This window comes from Trematosphaeria pertusa, assembly GCF_010094035.1.
Source record: "Trematosphaeria pertusa strain CBS 122368 unplaced genomic scaffold BU26scaffold_11, whole genome shotgun sequence".
NCBI lineage: Eukaryota > Fungi > Ascomycota > Dothideomycetes > Pleosporales > Trematosphaeriaceae > Trematosphaeria > Trematosphaeria pertusa.
Genome location: NW_022987222.1, coordinates 1146631 through 1165735, shown reverse-complemented (window position 1 = coordinate 1165735; position 19105 = coordinate 1146631). Strand labels below are relative to the sequence as shown.

General features: G+C 55.7%; 9 protein-coding genes across 9 annotated transcripts; 4 read left to right on the top strand and 5 right to left on the bottom strand.

Annotated features, from left to right (window-relative positions):
- Positions 1-6: 6 nt before the first annotated feature.
- On the top strand, positions 7-1366 carry BU26DRAFT_521679 (NAD(P)-binding protein). The gene is made up of 2 exons (XM_033829599.1): positions 7-309; positions 370-1366. Exons 1-2 carry the CDS (start codon positions 258-260, stop codon positions 1167-1169), a joined length of 852 nt encoding a protein of 283 aa, XP_033681228.1. The 5' UTR covers positions 7-257; the 3' UTR covers positions 1170-1366.
- BU26DRAFT_64796 (glycoside hydrolase family 43 protein) lies at positions 1194-2675 on the bottom strand. The gene has a single exon (XM_033836143.1). The coding sequence runs from the start codon at positions 2421-2423 to the stop codon at positions 1395-1397; it is 1029 nt and encodes a 342-aa protein (XP_033681227.1). The 5' UTR covers positions 2424-2675; the 3' UTR covers positions 1194-1394.
- Positions 2675-3963, bottom strand: BU26DRAFT_64778 (cell cycle control protein cwf16). Its single transcript, XM_033836142.1, has one exon. It carries the CDS (start codon positions 3803-3805, stop codon positions 2927-2929), a length of 879 nt encoding a protein of 292 aa, XP_033681226.1. The 5' UTR covers positions 3806-3963; the 3' UTR covers positions 2675-2926.
- A 115-nt stretch (positions 3964-4078) lies between these two features.
- On the top strand, positions 4079-6254 carry BU26DRAFT_64746 (anaphase-promoting complex subunit Cut9). Its single transcript, XM_033836140.1, has 2 exons — positions 4079-4285; positions 4340-6254. Exons 1-2 carry the CDS (start codon positions 4189-4191, stop codon positions 6142-6144), a joined length of 1902 nt encoding a protein of 633 aa, XP_033681225.1. The 5' UTR covers positions 4079-4188; the 3' UTR covers positions 6145-6254.
- A 110-nt stretch (positions 6255-6364) lies between these two features.
- On the bottom strand, positions 6365-8782 carry BU26DRAFT_532831 (glycoside hydrolase family 2 protein; the record flags this gene model as incomplete). Its single annotated transcript, XM_033831125.1, has 1 exon — positions 6365-8782. The coding sequence occupies one exon, from the start codon at positions 8780-8782 to the stop codon at positions 6365-6367; it is 2418 nt and encodes an 805-aa protein (XP_033681224.1).
- A 675-nt stretch (positions 8783-9457) lies between these two features.
- BU26DRAFT_532830 (acyl-CoA dehydrogenase NM domain-like protein) lies at positions 9458-10892 on the bottom strand (the record flags this gene model as incomplete). Its single annotated transcript, XM_033831124.1, has 3 exons — positions 9458-9547; positions 9597-10307; positions 10356-10892. 3 exons carry the CDS (start codon positions 10890-10892, stop codon positions 9458-9460), a joined length of 1338 nt encoding a protein of 445 aa, XP_033681223.1.
- A 646-nt stretch (positions 10893-11538) lies between these two features.
- Positions 11539-12676, top strand: BU26DRAFT_64758 (uncharacterized protein). The gene is made up of 2 exons (XM_033836141.1): positions 11539-12237; positions 12299-12676. The coding sequence occupies exons 1-2, from the start codon at positions 11659-11661 to the stop codon at positions 12431-12433; spliced, it is 714 nt and encodes a 237-aa protein (XP_033681222.1). The 5' UTR covers positions 11539-11658; the 3' UTR covers positions 12434-12676.
- Positions 12677-13062: 386 nt separating this feature from the next.
- Positions 13063-14065, top strand: BU26DRAFT_402018 (uncharacterized protein; the record flags this gene model as incomplete). The annotated part of the gene is made up of 2 exons (XM_033822808.1): positions 13063-13224; positions 13319-14065. Coding segments are annotated over 2 exons (909 nt in total), but the record flags the coding sequence as incomplete, so codon positions are not given.
- A 782-nt stretch (positions 14066-14847) lies between these two features.
- Positions 14848-16844, bottom strand: BU26DRAFT_532829 (carbohydrate-binding module family 20 protein; the record flags this gene model as incomplete). Its single annotated transcript, XM_033831123.1, has 3 exons — positions 14848-15869; positions 15918-16559; positions 16625-16844. 3 exons carry the CDS (start codon positions 16842-16844, stop codon positions 14848-14850), a joined length of 1884 nt encoding a protein of 627 aa, XP_033681220.1.
- Positions 16845-19105: the final 2261 nt, after the last annotated feature.

The window sequence follows — 19105 nt, the reverse complement described above, 5'->3', positions numbered from 1 at the left end:
TAAACTGCATGACCCGGTCGTGCATATCGAAGGAGCCGTGATTGAACAGGTTATGCTTTATGAACCCGAGGAACACGAGGCGTGACATGCCCTAATTGGGCCCGCGGAAGTGGCACGATATCCGCTGTTCGATAGGTGTTTGTGGCGACATTGGTGGTTAACTGTCCCAAGAGAACGGTTCTTGTGCCGTGGGGGTGCGTTCGAGACAGGTAGAAAAGTTCAACCCAAACAACCCTCTCGAAGCCGTGAAGGACAACATGTCGAGGCCGTTCCAAGAGAAATTGGTTATCATTACCGGCGCCTCTCGAGGTAAGGCGAAATCGTTTGACGAGGACAAGCAAGGGCGAAAACTGACAGTGTCCATTCTAGGCCTCGGTGCCGGTCTTGCTCGCTATCTTGCTGGGAAAGGCGCCGACGTAGTCATCAACTACACCTCAGACAACTCGACACCCGCAGCAAAGGAGCTTGCCGAAGAGCTTCAGTCCCAGCATGGCGTGAAAGCGGTGGTGGCTCAAGTCGATATAACTACGCCGGAGGGTCCCGAGAAGCTGATGGAAATCGCCAAGTCGAACTTCACCAAAGACGATGGCAATTTCCAAATCGACTTCTTGATCAATAATGCCGGCGTCGTCAATCCTGCGCCGATGGGCTCCGTCACCCTGGGAGATTTCGAGAATACCTTCAAACTGAACGCACGTGCCCCGCTCTTCGTCATACAGGCGGCCATGCCCTATCTTCCGAACGATCGGTCTGGACGAATCGTTAACGTCTCCAGTATAACCACAAGCATGGGCTTTTGGTGGCAGACTTGCTACGCAGGCACAAAGGGCGCTTTAGAAGCCATGACCCGCGTCTGGGCTCGCGAACTAGGGGAACGCGCAACCGTCAATTCGATCAATCCGGGCGCCATGGCAACTGGAATGTATACTGGACTTCCAAAAGAGATGCTGGAGAAGGTATGGTCGCTGAACTACATGGCGCCCCTGGCTAGGACACGGGAGGGAATCGATTCACAGGAGACTATTGACGCCGCGAAAGATATGGGTGGAAGGCCGGCGTATTTGGAGGAGGTTGCAGGCATTGTCGGCTTGCTTTGTATGCCCGAGGCTGGCTGGATTACAGGGCAAGTCATTGGAAGTAATGGAGGAGGCGTGATGACGAAGGGCTGAGCATGACGAGATGGAAAATTCGTGAGATGGAAAGCGCGAGCATTTAGCCGACTAATTTCAACGCGGTTGCACGTGATGGTTCCACAACCACGAAATCCGAGATATGCAAGTTGATAAGCCGTTGTAGAAATATATGCACTAGATTGAGCGATAATGATGCTTGGCTTTTACAGGCCAGCTCGCCGTTGGACGATGGTAGATCGACCTTTGGCTTCTCGCCTTCTCTTAAGCGGGCCACTTCGCGCTCACAGCAGAGAGCTGGGCGGCATTTACTGGCAGCACACTTCCATGCCTCAGATTCTTGGGGAACGCGCTCCTATCGCTCGCAGTCCATTTGCCACCTTTGACATCGGTACTCTCGTACGGCCTATATCCATCACTACCGTAGAAGTCCAGCAGCAAATATGCCTTGCCCGCTACTTGGTTGTCCCAATAAGCCGCGGGGCCCTCTACCCCGCTTGTGATGATGGCGTTGCTGCCACCGGGCCGGGTCCAAGTTCCGAATAGACCATTCGTGGAAATCTCGGTGAAGACGGTCTTCGCAGTCTCGTCCTTCATGAAGCGAGCATATGCGTTGTCGCCAAGCGGGAGGATGTTGAGGTCGATGATATTGGTGGGTGACTTATTAATGTAGTCTTGGGGTGCAGAGAAGGTTTTGAAATCCGAAGTGTAGGCATAGCGGATGCGAGTGGCAGACGGCGACCCCGTATGCTGCGGATCGCTCGTGGGGTAGAATTTCGACGCCCAGTGGACGAGATATTGGCCTTTTTGAGCGTCCCAGATAGCGTCCGGCGCCCACACCATTCCCGCAGTTGCATCCTCAACCTGCACTAGACGTTCTCCCGTCCAGTTGATTAAGTCGGTGCTCTCCCAAACAAAAATGCCGCGCGAACCCTGCCTTTGCGCCGCATCCCATGTTGTCTTTCCAATGTTCAGATCAGTGCCGATGATGTACCATTTCTTGCCGGCGTCCGCGCCTCCACCGGCGATTATCGAAGGATCGCGAACACCTTGGGTGCCTTTTGTCGGGTTGATGACAGGTTGCCCCTTGTTGAGGGCCTTCATGCTGATGCCATTGTTCCCATTCGAGGTGTAAAAGTAGACCGAAGGCTTGTCACCTAAGAAGAAGACACCTAGGTACCCAGTCAGAGACGGATCCGCTCGGGGTACCAGACCGTAAGACGTAAAATCTAGAGACTGTGTCGGTGTAGCAGAAGCAGTTGAGATGAGTGCGAGAAGAGAGAAGAACCGCATCGTGAATTCCCCTCGCAACAAGAATCGAGGGCACCTAACAAAAGTGATGGGGGAAAGGGTGCAATGGAAGTGCGAAGTACCTCCTTTAACTATCAGGCGGATTTTCGGAGCTGAGAGATTTCTTGAGTGGCATGCATATTTTCTATAGGAGCAAAAACTGGGCGTCGTGCCGGTTCCTTATTGCAATATAATTTTCCCGGGGTACGTAAATGCGGAGAAGTGGTTCTTGGCGCGTTCGACCGGGCTAAATTGTCACATGTTGAGGATGCATATTGAAGTGTGCCAGTCGTTGGTGTGATTGGTTAAGGCCGATCGCAATTGACTGTCGAGAAACTTAAGCCTCGGGATTCCAGATGCTAACGGTGCGAGGCTCTGCTTTTGAGGAATACGCCGAGAGCTGAGTACGCTCGGCCCTCTCCTTCTAGAGAACGCGAAACTGAGAATGGCATCAAGGAGGGTCTGTGAAGGCTAATCCATCAAATGCGCGGAATGCTGTGCTGAAATCAATCGTCATCGCTATCGTAGCCCGCTAGCAGCGTCGCCGTTTTCTTGGGTTCGAAGGCCTTTACTTGCGTTGTTGGGGCAGGGGCTGGAGCAGGAGTCGCAGCAGCAACCGCAGCCTTCTTCTTGATGCCGAGCGCAGCACCGAAATCCTTCTTTTCCTTTGGCTTCTTGCTGAAAACCGGAGGTGGTGCTTCAATCGGTACATCGACCATGTCTTCCTCGATCATCTCCTCGCCGATATCTGGAAGGGCTCGATTCTCGAATGCCTTCCGCGCTGCCTCAGCATCCTCCTCTTCCTGCTTTTTCCGCAAATCATCTACCGACTCGACTTGGACGTCAGTCCGCTTGCCCTCCTTGTCCGCCCTTTCTATCCTTGCGTTCCGCGACCGAATCTCGTCCAGAGCGTCCGCGATGGCCATTTCCTGCTTCGCATCGAGCACTTTGGTCTCGAGCTCCTTCATCGCGTCGCGCTCCGCTTCTTCCCGCTCTAACCGGTCGAGCCTCTCCTCTTCTGTCTCCTCGGCAAGCTTCGCTTCCCGCCAGGGCTCGAAGTTGCGCTTTGCCCCCCGTTCACACTCGTAATCCATGTTCTTCGGGTCGGTTTTGAAGGTAATTTCGCCGGAGCATCGCGTGCAACGAATGTAGAATCGAAATATGGCAATGTTGTAGTATTTCTCGTCGGTGGTCTCTTTCCGCGCGTTGAACTTCCTCCCTTTATAGATAAACTCGCCACAGTGCACGCACTTCATGGAGAAGGGCGCCATCAGTCGGACGGTCTGGACCTTTGGGCCGACCTGCTTCGGTCCGCGCGTCCGTGCGATCTTCGAGGGGTCGAAGTCTGGGGGGTAGTACTTCGTGAGGACCTTTCGCTCGGACATTGTGGCGGGTTGCTCGGTCCTGTATCAGCGCCTATCGGGTTTTGTAGACTTCTGTGCGACTTTCTGAGCGCGAAAATCAGCCGGCGTAGAACGGTAGTCGAATAGCAACCGTGCGGTTGTCGCGGGAAAATGGCTGGAGTGAAGAGTGAAGAGTGAAGAGCGAAAGCAAAAGGAATGCCCAGTCCAAGATGCCAGAGGAATTTGGCTGACTAAAGGCGGTGGCAAGCGGCAGAACCCCGCGCCAGCCTCGTGCCCACGCGACGGAAAGCGCGACTTGAGGATCGTCACAGCGACAGGCGCAACTCTCACAGCACCGGACTTCCCGGGGCTACTCTTGACGCCAACATCTTACAGAGAATCTTACTGCATGCCCTATCACGCTTATGGAGAAATATCTTCGCGAATGGCGGCAGGAGGCCGTCAACAAGCATCAGTATGATACAGCCATCTTTGTTGCCGACAAGCTGCTTGCCCTTACCGGTATGCTGTCCCAGGGCGTTACTTGAGACGTGTCACTGACAAAATTCGTGATAGGAGACGACCAGGACGCCTTTTGGCTCGCCCAAGTTCACTTCAGCGCCGGCAATTACAGTCGCGCTCAGTCGTTCCTCGCCCGCGGTAACCTGACCGATCGGAACCCACAATGTCGATACCTCGCCGCGCATTGCTCGATCAAGCTTGGAAAGACAGATGATGCTTTGGCTATATTAGGCGAGAAGAATCCTACACATCTAATTACTGCGCCCGGCAGCGCCCGGCAAAAGCTGCGGCATGTCGACGTAAACACACGAGCCGGCGCGCGACATACTAAAGTGAGCTCGCGCACCGAGCGGGTACCCACGAGCGAGGAGCGTGACAAGGAGGACGTCAATAATCTCAAGTCGGAGGCAGGAATGTGCTATTTGCGGGGGGTCTGCTACGCGAAACAGAACTCCTTCGATCGCGCGAAAGAGTGTTATAAGACGGCATGCCAGATCGACGTTCAGTGCTTCGAAGCCTTCGATGCGCTTATGACGAACTCGCTCATGTCACCCAGCGAAGAATGGAAATTCCTCGAGTCCTTAAACTTCGACGCTATTGCCGTCCCGGGCAACCCATCACTATCCCAAGAAGCCGCCCAGTTCACCAAAACACTATACACGACTCGTCTCTCGAAATACTCGCGCCCAGATGAATTTGAAGACGCGGTGGAGCAGCTGACCACCCACTATAAGCTCGCCGATAACCCGGACATCCTCCTGGCAAAAGCAGATCTCATGTTTACGCACTGCCGGTTCCGCGAAGCCCTCACGCTGACATCCTCTGTCCTCGCGGAGGACAAATACAACTTTGCCATCCTCCCCGTCCACCTCGCCTCGCTCTACGAGCTCGACCAGAAGAACGCCCTCTTCCTCCTCGCACACGAGCTCACAGATAGCCACACCTCGGAACCCTGCACCTGGCTGGCGGTCGGCATATACTACCTCTCCATAAACCGCATCGCCGAAGCGCGGCGCTACTTCTCCAAAGCCTCGGTCATGGACCCGCATTTTGGCCCCGCTTGGATAGGCTTCGCACACACCTTCGCCGCGGAAGGCGAACACGACCAGGCTATCTCGGCATATTCAACCGCAGCACGCTTATTCCAGGGCACACACCTCCCGCAGCTCTTCCTCGGCATGCAGAATCTACAGCTCAACAATCTCTCCCTCGCCCACGAATACCTCAACACGGCGTACGAACTCTGCCAAAACGACCCTCTACTGCTTAATGAAATGGGCGTCGTCTACTACCACGAAGACCGCATGATCGACGCCATCTCCATGTTCCGCCGCGCCCTCGTCATCTCAGAGCAGAATGAAGCGGATCCAGACGCATGGCTCCCCACGCGCATGAACCTAGGGCACGCACTGCGGCGCTATGGCCAGCTCGACGAAGCCCTCTCCACCTTCGAGGAAGTGCTCCGCCACGGCGTGAAAGAAGCAGGTATCTTCACCGCAAAGGGCCTCGTCCTGCTCGAAATGGGACGCAGCTGGGATGCCGTAGTAGCATTACACGAGGCACTTGCGGTCGCGCCGCAGGACCCTATGGCAACGGATCTGCTGAATCGCGCACTAGAAGCTAATGAGAGTGATAGCGGAGTACCGGGACCAGAGAAAAGCCACTATCTCGAAGAGGGCACTGGAGGTAGCGTGTCTGACGAGGAGGTTGAGGAGCTGGAGCGGAGGATTGGCGGCAGGTTGAGGGAGATTCAACAGAATCGTGTTGCGGGGAGGGGCGGGAGGAGAGCAAGGAGGAATGTGGGCGTCGAGGATATGAGTGCCTTGGGCGAGAGCATGGTTGTTGACTCGGACGGGTAGGGCAGCGTAAGGCGCGTAAAAAGAAACGAGGACGGTCCCTCCGACGACGCAGAGTAATCATTTGCTTATTAGCGAGCATAGACGGTGTTTGGATGAACGGCTGGTCGAAGGAGCATTGGCATGGCATTGCATTGCATGGAGTCCAGGTGGCGGGGGTGAAATATGTATAGATAGTAAAGCGATTCTTTAATGCCCATCCAACCAACCCTTTAATCCTCAATCAATAGCCCCCCAAATGAACACTCCTCCCCTCCACATTCACCCCAGACACTTCCACCCTCGCTCCACCATAACCGCCCTCATACTCCACACCAATCTCTATCCGCTCCCCTGGCCACAACGTAACGTAGTTATCCTCCCACCGCACCGGCACGATATCCTCCCCGCTCCTCCCATCCACAAGATTCAACCGCACAAACACCGCCGGTACTTTACTCTTGTTCTCCAACACCACTGCCTTTCGCCCATGTGTAGTTACGGATAAACTCGCCCTCGCCATCTTGCTGAAGAGTGATGTGTAGTCAGCGTAAGAAGTTACCGGCGTGTAGTACCAGTCCGAGTTCTCCCAGTCTAGCACGTCTGGCTTCCCACTGAGCCAGTATACATTGCGACTCAGCACCTTGCCGTGGCTGTCGTCTTTGAGAACGAGCTTGAGCAGCGCGGTGTCTTCGATTTCGGAGAGTCCGGGGACGGAGGGGGAGAGTCTCTTGCTCGAATTCGGCGTCGTGGTAGCGTTAAGTGTGGTTTTACCGAGGGACTGTCCGTCGAGACTGAGCAGTTCGACGTCCACGGTTCTGCTCGCCCCTTTGTTCGCAAGACCGCGGTTGATCAGGTATATCGAATGGGACGTGTAATCGAAGGCAACGTGTTCGATGCGGCTCCAGACTTTGGTGCCGAAGTACGAGCCCGCGGGGTGTAGGTAGTAGTCGAAGAGGTTCCAGTGCAGGGAGGGCCAGGCGTTGTTCAGCATCCAGTAGATCAGGCCCGTCGCAGGGCGTTCGGCGGCACTCCAGCGCGAAGCGTACGCTTCGTACTCCGCGCGCGTGGCTTCGTAGTCCATCATCTGCGCCTTGAGCAAGTAGTCGGCGAGGGAGGTAGGTGGGCCGTAACGCTGGAAAAGCGCGGCGTTGTAGATCTCGCGCGTGTAGAAGGAGGATACGTTTGTGCTCATGTGGTACAGGCCCTTATTTGGCTGTTTCCAGAGATCCTCCTGATCCGCGGGAGACAGGAATTTGCGCAGGGAGGAGAGTTCAGGCGTGCCTACGCCGGCGCCCAGTTCGCTGCCGAAACCGAATGCTGCGCCTAGTTGGTCGGCGTACCAGTAGTTCGGAGGCACCCAGTCGTACGGGCCGTCCATTTTCATGCCGCCGTTGCCAAGGAGGGCGGGGAAGCCGCGTTGGGAGGCGGAGGCGATGATGGGGATGTCCCAGTTGAATGCTCGCAATGCGTCGACGTAGATCTGCACTGCGCGGTCGTCGGGCCAGAAGTCGCTGCCTACGAGAAAGGTTAGCATGGAGGGGTGGTGTTGCATCATCTCCGCCTCGTGGCGCATTGAGATATTGGCGATGTAGTAGTCGGGGTCCGTCCATTTGAAACCAGAGCCCTCGTCATTGTAACTCCAGCCCTCCCACTTGTCGCAGCATTCCCAGCCCGCCATAACCATGACGCCCATTTCGTCAGCGATTTCGTAGAAGCGGGGATGCTCTTGCTTCCCTTCGAGGCGAACCGTATTCAGACCCATGTCGAGCACATAGGAGAGTTGCGCGCGCACTTTGGCCTCGTCGAAGCGGAGGAAGATATCGGAGGTGTAGCCTGCGCCGAGGACTTGGAAGGGATGTCCGTTGATGGAGAAAAGGGTGTCGTTGTGGGCGTTTAGCATGGAGGTGATGGTGCGGATGCCGAAGCGGGTAATGGATGTGCGGTCTGAAAGGCCGGATGAGGTGGAGAGGGCGCAGGATGTGGTGTAGAGGGGTTGAGGGCCCCATTGCTTGGGCCACCAGATCTCCGGACGAGGGACCTTGAGGCTGAGGGAGAGTTTCTGCTGGGCTTTGCTGAAGAGGTGGAATTCCGCGTGGGGATGGCCAAGCGATTTCCCATGTGGATCGGAGACGGTGCAGACTACCTCTCCCTGGTGGCCGCTCTCCTCCAGATTATGCACATCTACGTGAATACTGACTGATCCATCAAGTGCTGAAGTGACTCTTGGGGATGAAAGCGCAACCGGACCCGTTTGCTTGATCTCGACGTCTCTCCATATCCCTGTGCCGTTATCAGGGGGGTACGGGTTCCAATCTACGAATCCAAGCCCAAAGTCGCGATTGTAGTCCGTAGGATAGACTCTCACAAGCAGCACATTCTTCCCCGCTTTGGCTTCGCTGGTGATGTCGTACGCCAACCCCCCATATGCGCCAGCCTGGACGTTCTTATCAGCGATCAAGGCGCCATTCAGGTACAGATCGGCCCGCGAAGTGATTCCGTTGGTCTTGAGCCGGAAATGCGAACCATTGGCGTTCTCAAGTTCGAACTCGGCGCGATAGAACCATGGTACTTGGAATTGCGAATAGTCAACGTTCTCGAGATTGGTGGAGTAGAAAAGGTCCGTATCAGTATAGACCCTGTTCTCGAGAAGAGAGGCCATCAATGTGGCCTTCGAACTGATCGTGTACCATGCCGACGTATCCACATTCTGCGCTGATAGTTCCGAAGCATCGTTCCCGGATTTCGAAGACGATTGGACCTTCCAAGAGGGAATGATAATGGATCGTTCTGCTGAGGAAAGGAGCGCAGCGATCGTGGAAGACAGAAACGATGAAGCGATCAAAAGAAGCGAGACGAAGGTTGCGAAAGAGGAAGGGACCATCGTGCACGACGCTCCTGGGCGGATTCAACAGGCGATGCAGTGGTTAAGTACAAACGCCCAGGCAAACGATTGGCCTAGCGTATTAGGGAGACTATTTGTCGATCTTCCGTCCCCGCAGATGCGGTTGCCCTGATGCGGTGTAACCTAAACACGTGACGAGATCTTCCGGCCTTCCAAGGTTGGGAAGGTGGAGTGATTCTGCTGGGGCGAGTCTAAGCCATAGAACCACACGATCAACGCTAAGCCTTTGGGTTGGATATTCCGAAGGGCTGAACGGCTGTCGCGTGTGGCGTACTCGCCTGAGACAGGGCCAGCGCAATATTTATACGCTTATTGCTGCGCACGCCGCGAGTTTACGGCTGCTAACTCCCAAAGAGAAAGTTGATGTCTTAGGCTATCCTTGACTCCGCCTTGGGAATGACTGTCGCTGTGTCGGCGCAGCCTCCGCCTTAACTATAGCTTCCAGCCGCGCTTCTTTGCCAGCGCCGTCTCTTGCCTCACAGCTAGATCCGCGATGATTTCTTCGCTGCCACCGCCAACGACCTAGAAAAGGGTTAGCCAATCTAGCTAATGCAAAGGACGGACTACATACCATCATTCTGAGATCGCGGCTCATCTGCTCAATGACAGCTCCCGTGCCGCCTCTCTGATAGCCCGCACCACCAAAGATCTGTTGCGCTTCACGATTCGCCATCTCGAGGATGCGACCACCATGGACTTTCGACAGAGCGATTTGGCCTGCGATCTCAGGGTCCTGCCAGGCGAGTGGCGACTGCTGGATATGGTATGCGAGCTGCTCCAGCCATGCCCAGTGACTCTCCACGTAGCGTCCCATTGTTGCTAGCTTGTGGCTAATGATTTGGTTTGCGATCAGAGGCTTGCCAAAGGTATGTCGCTTGTTGGCATATTCGAAGGAAAGCGACAGACAAGTCCGTGCCTTGCGGTTACAGCCCACCGACATTATGAAGCGCTCCTTATTAAAATTGGTCATAATGATGCGGAAGCCTTCGTTCTCTTTGCCAATGAGATTCTCGACGGGCACATACACGTCGTCCATCTCGACGAAGCTGGCACCCCCTGCCTTTTGTCCGCTGTTGGGTATGCGTCGGTGTGTTAGGCCCTTTGAGTTCGCGGGAATGACCAGGACGGAGATGCCTTTCATCCCAGGTCCGCCGGTGCGCACAGCCGTGGTCATATGTGTAGCCCATGGCATGCCCGTGATCCACTTCTTGTATCCGTTGACGACGTAGTACCTTCCGTCGGCCGTCTTCTTCGCCGTGGTTTGGAGGTTCGCAACGTCAGACTGCACGAGTGTCAGCTCAGCTATCACGCCGGGAAAGAGGCAACCTACACCACCGCTTGGCTCGGTAATGCCCAAACAGAAACTCGTCTCCCACGTAAACAGCCCAGGTAGCCACTTCCTCTTCTGCTCCTCTGTGCCATGATGCACAATGGGCGGGACTCCAATCACACTCCCGCCGCCAAGCGCACCGCCCACGCCGCCCTCAATCCGACAGTTTTCATCCGTCTGGATCATAAGGTGGAAGACATCAAGCTCGGCAACCGGTATTCCCGCCGGGCCAGGTACGTCTCTCGGCCTGTAGGGCCCTGGGACGTCCGTGAACGCGAATCCAGACCGCGCCCACTTCAAACGCGCTTCCTTGGGTACATCTCCCTTCTCTTCCCATTCCAGCATATACGGCTTGATATCCTCGTCAACGTAGGCGCGCAGCGCATTGCGCAATCGCTTGTGTGATTCGTTGTAATACGGCGAGGCGAGGGAGCTGTACCACGACGGCTCTGCCCATGGACCGAGGTTGCCAAATGTTTCCTTCTTTTGAGGGTCCATCACTGAGGGAATGAGGGTCGCTTTCTTCGGCGTCGCCATGAGGTCAATCGAGGATACCAGAGCATGGTTGCGGTCTTGTCAGATATGGGCATGAGGGATCATGGCCGAGAGCTGAGTTGCCGCGGTTCGCGAGAGCACGGCTCGGCGACGAGTCAGCAAGTTGCGGGGAAGCAGCGACGAGTCAGCGCCGGGTCGCGACTTCCGTAACTTCTACCCTTCCCACCTTCAAAGGCCTGTTCTCCGTCCATCTCGCCCTTGACGAGCAGCTACCAGTACGCTTGACGTTCTCCTTTCGTCCAGAATTTGGATCTCTTACTGCAGTTTCGCCTGCCACGCTCCAAACGCAAATTTCTCGACATCATCAAAATGCTCGGACAAAAGTGCAAGCCCCTATGAGAACCCACTATTGAAGGCGCGAGTGGCTCGGTTCTCGGCAGGAGCTGTAAAAGAAGGGCCGCCTGCTCGTCCTTGTGTCCGAGAAAGTATTGAAAAGAGGACTATGAGGTTTTACAAGAGGCGGAGAAGAGGGGCTCCGGGTTGAGCTATGGGCGGTCGCGATAGCCATCGCTTCTATCAGGATGATGGAAGAAGTGCGATTCGAGAGCCATGCAGTGTATTGAGGGGAGACCAGAAAGAGGAGCTCAAAAGAGACGGCAATGAAGAAGGTACGAAGTTCGGAGACCCGGTTCCTTAGAAGTCTTGGCACGTTCTGCCACTGTTCTCGCGGACGGAGAACGGCACCGGTCGTGATTGAAGGTCGGCACGCTATGCTTTACTGTCAAATCCTGACAGCTGGCTTCGCCGCATGAGGCCTAGAGGCGCCTTTCATGGCTGGCTGGGCGTCCGCGGCAGCACAGCGATTACAAAAGCAATGGTGTTCGAGACAGCCGGTGGCCCTGGCAATACACCCGATCCATGGAACAGGTGCAGAATTCCACCATCTTTATCCTCTTCCCCCATCTGGGGGCGTCGCTTGTATTCGAAACTCCACAAGCTCGAACACAAAACGAGGTGTTCACCGCAACAGTTGTGCCTCAAGCCCCTCTTTGCCCTCAAATATACCAACAAAGCGAACCGCATGCGCCTCCACGTGCAGCAACTGCACGCAACCACGATCCAAGCTCCCGAAAGGGCAGCGCGTCCAAGCAAGCAAGGCTTCGTACTTGCAAATGCGGTTGCGGAGCAGCGGAACATGCCCTATTCGGCCCGTCCCATCGCCCTCAAAAAGACTCCCACTGCTCAAACCTGCGAATTCGTGAATACGCAAGCAAAACGGACCGAAAGAACCACCAGAAACAGACGTTGCATTGACCTCTTACAGATCCTGAGGCACTCGGCTCCGTCCTATGTAACCGGCTTGCCAAGCGAGCAGGGTTACGTAAGCGTATGTGAATGTCCCAACCTCGCGCTATTCGTCAGAAGTAGACTAACGACACACAAGCAAGGGCCATATTTTTACCCGCTTGACGGACCGGACGGGGGAAAGCTTGTTCGGCAGTTCAGTCGTCAGTGCACGCATTTGTGGGGTGCAGGGACCTAGGGCAGGCGATCAAACGGGTCTGAGACCGTCGTTACCCTAGCTCCCACCACTCAGGCCGTGAACAACGGGGAAGTCGGCAAGGCAGAGGTTCGCTCGAGGTTTGGCTCTGACCAGCTCCTCATGTCGTGTCACGTTGGTTATTGATGCCGTCTTTACCTGCACGCACCCCTCGTTTTCAGGTCACAATCAATCACCTCGACGGACGGAGGGTGTGCTTCATGCATCGCCGCATTGTGAGATCGCGCTAAGAGAAGTGAGGGCCTGCGTTATTGCTGCGCGAAGCAGAGACGGAGAGAAAAGAGTTCTTCGCTCGCTGTTCGACATGCGCTTCTAGAAAGTGGATTCTTTTCTCTTCGACTTTTCGCTTTACCTTTGTCGCAAGCACAGTTCCTAATGGATTGTTGGCTGGCCAGCATGTAACGAGATCACGACTTCTTTTTCCATCGTTCTCTCTGTCCCAGTCACTCATTTTACCTTTCTTTCCTTTGCTTCTTAGAGAGCGGCCCGAAGCCCTCTCAACCCACCATGGAGCGCTTCGCTCCAATGCCCTCCCCCTCCCCCTCCCCCACAGCCGTCAATCCGCTCGACAAAACTGGCGGCGGCTTCGGCCAACAATCGGCCATGTCCCGCAACTACTCCAAGCCGCACTTCAACCCCAACCGCATCCCGAACGGCAGCATGGACGACAACAACACGCAAGCACCCATTCTGCTCGGTCTGGGCGGCACGCTGCTCTTCATTTCCATCTGCTTGCTCGCCGCGAGGTTGTGGTCGAGGCTGAGGCCGACGTATCGGTTGAAGCTGGATGACTGGACTGTGTTAGGAGCTACGGTGCGTAGCCTATCCTTTTCCTCTTGAAGGCCCTTTCATGACCCTTGAGGTCTGACTAGTACAACAAGGAAATCTTACTAATCCAACAAACCAGGTCCTCGCCGTAGTCCAATACTTCATCCTCGCGGTCTCCGTGGTCTTCGGCCTCGGCCGCCACGCCCGCTTCGTCTCCTTCTCCCGCCGCTCAACCTCCCTCCGCCTGCTCTTCATCTCGCAAGTCTTCTGGTACTGGTCCATCACGCTCGTGAAGCTCTCCGTCGCCCTTCTGCTGCTCCGCCTCAAGCGCACCCGCCCCTGGCGCCTCTTCCTCTACTTCCTCATCACCCTGACCATCGTCGCCGGCCTCGTCCAAACAGCCTTCCAGTTCCTGCAATGCCGCCCCTTCAGCGTGTACTGGGACCCGGGCGTGTTCCGCAAGCAGAAAGTAACGTGCTTCAAGCGCGCCGTTATCAACGGGAACATTGTCACCTTCTCGGCCATCCAGGTCGGCCTAGACATCGTCTTTAGCTTCATCCCGATCACCTTCATCCGGAAGCTGAACCGCCCGCGGCGCGAGAAGATCTTCATGTGCGTGCTCATGGGCCTGGGCCTCTTCGCCTCCTGCGCAGCTATCATCCGCACCATGACCCTGCAGGGCTTCTACACCAGCCGCGACATCTTCCGCACCAACGTCACGATTGCGCTGTGGGCGGTCCTGGAGCAGCAGTTTGCGCTCATCGCCGCCACCATACCCACACTCAAGGCGTTCATGGAGCGCACGCTCGTGCGCATCGGCCTGTTTTTCTACGACGAGGGCAGCGAGACCCAGGTCCGAGAGCGCCTGGTGCTGTTTGGCTTGCTGGGCGAGGGCGAGGGGCTAAGGAAGGAGGAGCATGCGGCACGCAGGCCCAGCGCGGTGAGCGCAACGGTGCGGAGCCCCCGCGGCGAGAGGAAGGTCAGGGATGAGTTTGGGGATACGATTTCGGATGAGAAGTGCGAGAAGGAGGATGAGGCGGAGTTGCACTCGGAGTTGGAGAAGAGGACTGTGGTGCCGAAGACGTTTATTTGATGCATGGATGGAACGCCCCGCATCGTACCGCTCGAGCGAGCCGTTCTGACGATTCCCGGCGGGCATCGATGCAAATGACATCCGCAATTGACGACTTGGGGGTTCTGCGATAGCAGACGCTCTCCCACCAGATTCTCAAAACACGGCACTTTTCCGCAGCCCGCTTTGGGAAAGGGTATATCTATCAGTGCGTCCCGTAAAAGGGCTTCGATTCTTCTGTGAACAACAGACTGAACGGCTTCGGACCTCAGAGCGATATAAAGTGCACAGGGGGTTGGTGTCAAGAAAGGGTCAACAGCTGGTGGGCGGAGGAGATAGCAGCCAGGCGCATGTGGCCCCCGAGATTAGATGGAACTGTGATAGATAGTGTACGAGCTAGAGACGACGACGGTGAGCTGGACTCGAAGTCAAGATACCTACTAGCCAATATAGACCAAAGCCTATTGATCTATCTCTCTATCCCTCCACATACCAAAGCGAAGGTGTATCATGCATGCCGTGTCCCACACACCCCGTACAAAAACCATGCCATGCCACGCCATGCTGTCCCACTCAATCCCATCAAAGAAACCACTCTATAAGAGCTTCGCGACCGGCGTCCCCGTCGGCCCGACCCACTCATCCTCCACCGTCGCATTCGGCGCAAAAATCGTATCCCCACAAAGCGGCACCTCGAGCGTGCGATTCCGCGTCTCCATCAACACCGCGCCATCCGGCTCCTTTCTCAAATAGCCATACTCGACCGACGAATTCGCCGGCAGCTCCACCGTGAAGCTCCACAGCGGGCGCTCTGCCGTGTACTCGTTCGCGCTCCCGGGGACCGCGTCGTTCGGATTCCACTGGCCCAGGTCCGTCGTGTTGCCCGTGAGGTACACGTTCTCGCCGTAGAAGGTGGACGCGTTGACGTTGAAGGTGACCAGGATGGTGCAGCCGCCGCTGCCGGGCGGCGCGCCGGCTTTGAGCGCGGGCGCGTAGACGCCGGGGACGGAGCCGGGCTTGCAGGATGAGGGGATCTGGGGGGCCGAGGGCGCGCCCCAGGAGGGGACTTGCATGTACTCGGATGTGGCGGAGAGGCGGGCGCCGCGCATGGTGATGAAGGAGGCGTAGGACCAGGTGAGGTCGCGGGCGGAGATGGCGGTGCCGTTTTCGCGGCTGTACTGCTCGGCCAGCGCGCCGCTGCTCGGCGTGTATTTCAGCGCGATCTTGACGAAGCCGTCTGCATAGTTCAGAACGGCGTCGAGTAGCTTGTTGAACTCGCGCTGGCTCTTGCGGTAGGTGCCGAGTTTAGCCGAGGGGTAGACGGACTTCCAGAAGGGAAGGCTGGTCTCGCAGACGGTGAGCGTGTTGATGGTGCTCCACTGCTGGATGGCGTCGTAGAGTTGCTCGGCGACAGAGAGCGTGGTGAGGTACCAGGGGTTGCCTTCGAAGTAGACGTCCTCTTTGTAGCGGCCGGTGGCGACGGGGGAAGTTTCCGAGGCGTCCTTGTTGATGGTGTAGATGTCGCGGAAAGAGTCCACATAAACCTTGAGACTGGCCAGCGCGCGTGGTGAGCAAGGCTGGAAGAGCGCGTCGTCGCATTTGGCCTCTGGATCGAAAGCTATGCTTTGGTCAGTCCTGCTATATACACTTAAGTAGAGACACTTACTAGCGATAGAAGTAAGCACGGTGTTGGCATCAATACCCGACCTATTGTACCAGTCCTGGGTGTTGATGTTCGACAAGGCATACTCTCCATTCCAATAAGCTTGGAGGAAGCACAAGATGTTGGAGGTTTGAGACTCGAAGGGAGATGTCTGTATGCCCAGGCGCTTCCCCAGAGCTGCTCCTTCGATAAGAGCACGGTGCTGCACCGCAGTGGCGAAGAAAGACGACCCAAGAACTTCTTCCCAGAGGTCGAATCCAGTGCTGTTCCAATACTGGGAGACATAGTACAGATCGTTCTGGATGACGGGCCAAATCACTTCCTTGGCTTCAGTAACATCTGACTTGCGCCCAGTGCTGAGAAGCCACCTCGAATAAGTGATCAAGGCGGTTGCACGAAGAGCCGGCCCGTCCCGCTGCGGCCTACCCCAGTCACCGTTGAAACGAGTGAGGTTGGAGTAGTACTTTGGTTCGCCCAGACCACGTCCAGAGCCCAGAGCACCGGACGGGTTGCTGACGGTCTGGAGAATAGCTTGTGCTTTGATGTAGTCTTGAATGGTCGTCCGGAGCCAGAAATTGCCATGGATGAACTCGTCGACAAGCATCTTCATGGTCAGTGCGGCATCTCGTGTCCACGTATAGAAGTCTTTAGGCGATTAGTACGGATAATGCCGGTACGAGCAACAACTGCCCAAAGGGGATTGTACTTACAGTTTGGGTTCTCGGTAGATGGAGAAGCGATTATGACACCTGCAGATGCGCCAGGTGCCTGGCTTCCATGAGGGCCGATGTTGTTGAGCACACCTTGGAGAGAGATCTTGTTCTGCTTCTCAATCTTTCCAGCCAAGTCATCTCGAGAGCGAAGAGGCTCTGCCGCAGCTCCATACACAGTCGTAGCTACCAAAGCAGCAACTAGAGGTCGAAGTATCATCTTGAATGAGAATAGTTGCACGATTGAGAAGTTGAGGAGGGTGGGCTGAAGGGCGAAGATCTTCGTTACCTTAGATGCGGGAGCGCTCGTACCTTTATGTAGATACTTCCTCTTTCACTCGACTGGCCCGGGGCCCCGCAATGATCTCTCCACTTCCGCATTTGGATTCACAGTAGTGGCACAGGGTTTTCTTCGTGTCACGAGGCGGCTGGTAACTCCGTACTTAACCACTGGGGTATCTACTCAGCCCTACACAAGGCCTCGCGGCGCCGCTGAACCATCATTCGATGTAGTATTCGATGTAGCTCGTGACAGACGCGGGATGCTATGTTGTTGTCGGAAGGTGCTAAGAAGCGTTGACCCCTGCACATCTACAGAGGACCCTTCGGTAGTCTGCAGAAGTGCCGCGCCGCGCAAAAAAAATGCAGCTGTGGTTGGAGGAAGTGCCAGAATCTGACGTTAGCCTAGCCCATGTGATCTTCTTAACGCATCCTTGGGGTATAGCAGGTCGGGTTTCGATATTGCCCCTGCTGCTCATCACGCACGGTGTCGTCTGCCCTCTATGCTTACCTGGACCGCAATTCCTGATTTTCGGTCAGCCCAGCGAAATGGCAAAGACGACCTCACCGTACAGCGACCCCTTACAACGCTCGTCACGGCGTAGCCCTGCGCTGCGCCGTATAATTAATCTAAGTGCACCCCAAAAGCGGAGGGAGCGACAAAGATAGAGGAGTAAGACGTCGTTCGAAAGTCTGGGTGTTGACGTTGCGCAATCGCATGTGATAGGCCTCTAAAGCCGGGAGTGGCTTAGTGCCCCAGATTTTCGATATTGCCCCTGGCTAGCAACATTCACCCTCCCGCTGCCAAGCGCGGCGCCGCACCGCTTACAACGTCGTGAACTCCTCCGCGGGCGCCACCATCTCTTGTTCAGGCCTCAAGATGCTCGCCGTCCCGTGTTCGTGCTCGCTTCCCCCGCGGGGGTTAGCTTTTGGGCTTCCTTACATTCTTCCGACGATTCTGCCGAGCCGATGGGTGGGATCATTGGTTGATCGTCGGATCGACTTCTCAGCATGCAGACCAAGAAAATATGGCAGAGTTGTGGGGGTTGACCAGTGTTGGAGCAGGACGTTGTAGCTCAGGTAGCCGATCTCGGATAGCTTACCGCTCACGCGCTCCTGTCCAACCTTGGTACCACTGGATGTGACACCCTTCCGTCGTTCACAGAGGGTGTCTTTGTTTGGAGTCTTGTGTATCGGTTCTGATGTAAGTCCAGTGGCTTCTACGTTTTCTGGCTAATCTTGATTTTCCGACTCGGTATGTTATCGGCTCCTACTACCAGGTGAGAGGAAGGGACACCCATGACAAGCGGTGTGTATTATGACACGTTTTTGCACGTTTCTGACACGTTCTCCCACCGTTTTTGAGACGTTTCTAGAACGCTTTTCCATCGCCACGGTGATGTTGGCCACCTATGGTGTAAAACGTTTTTGATGCAGGCATGGCAATATATGGAAGACGTCTGCTGTAATTCAAAGAGTCGTCGTGAGCTGCAATATCTCGACTCTCAGAGGGGTGGAAGGATAAAAACCATGCATTCATGGTTGCGGTATTCCCGACCGTGCTTTGCTTGGTGCTGCAACTCTTCAGGACTGCATTACAAGAGCCTATACCCGAATCCCGTTGAGAAACTCCCCGTCCACAGAAGCCCAAGTTCCTGCATCAGAGGCTGCTTTCTCAACCCTACGGATACCTGCTAATTCCTTTTCTTCGGGAAGCCCGGTATCGTACTCTATATCGAATAGATCGGATGTCCCTCCTATCTTGATATAATCCAGCGGTAGCAATCTGGCAGTGCCTTCGGTTCCGTGCCTGGGTCGTAGTACGCAATGAGCTGTACGGGAGGTGGCGAAAGTTCGAACGTAGCATAACCGTACGCGGTAAGAGCCTCCATTAGCCACGTATCCACGGCACCTCCGACTGCAGTTTCCCTGTGGTTGACGTTTTGCCATGACCCGTAGCCGCTTGCTATGTCATAAAGCAGGGCTTCGACTTTACTGAACGCATCGGGTGTTTGGCCATGCCATCCGGCGGAGTAATTCCATATCTCGTTGGCTTGGCGGAAAATGTCAAGGTTCCATTGTTTCTCCCGTGGAATGGGTGGGATGGGTTCCTCGGGTGGTGGTGTGAGACACGACGTAGTGTTGGCTTGCTGCTGCGGCTCTCAATGGGCTCGCTCAGAGGTGACCTGCGATTGTGCGTGG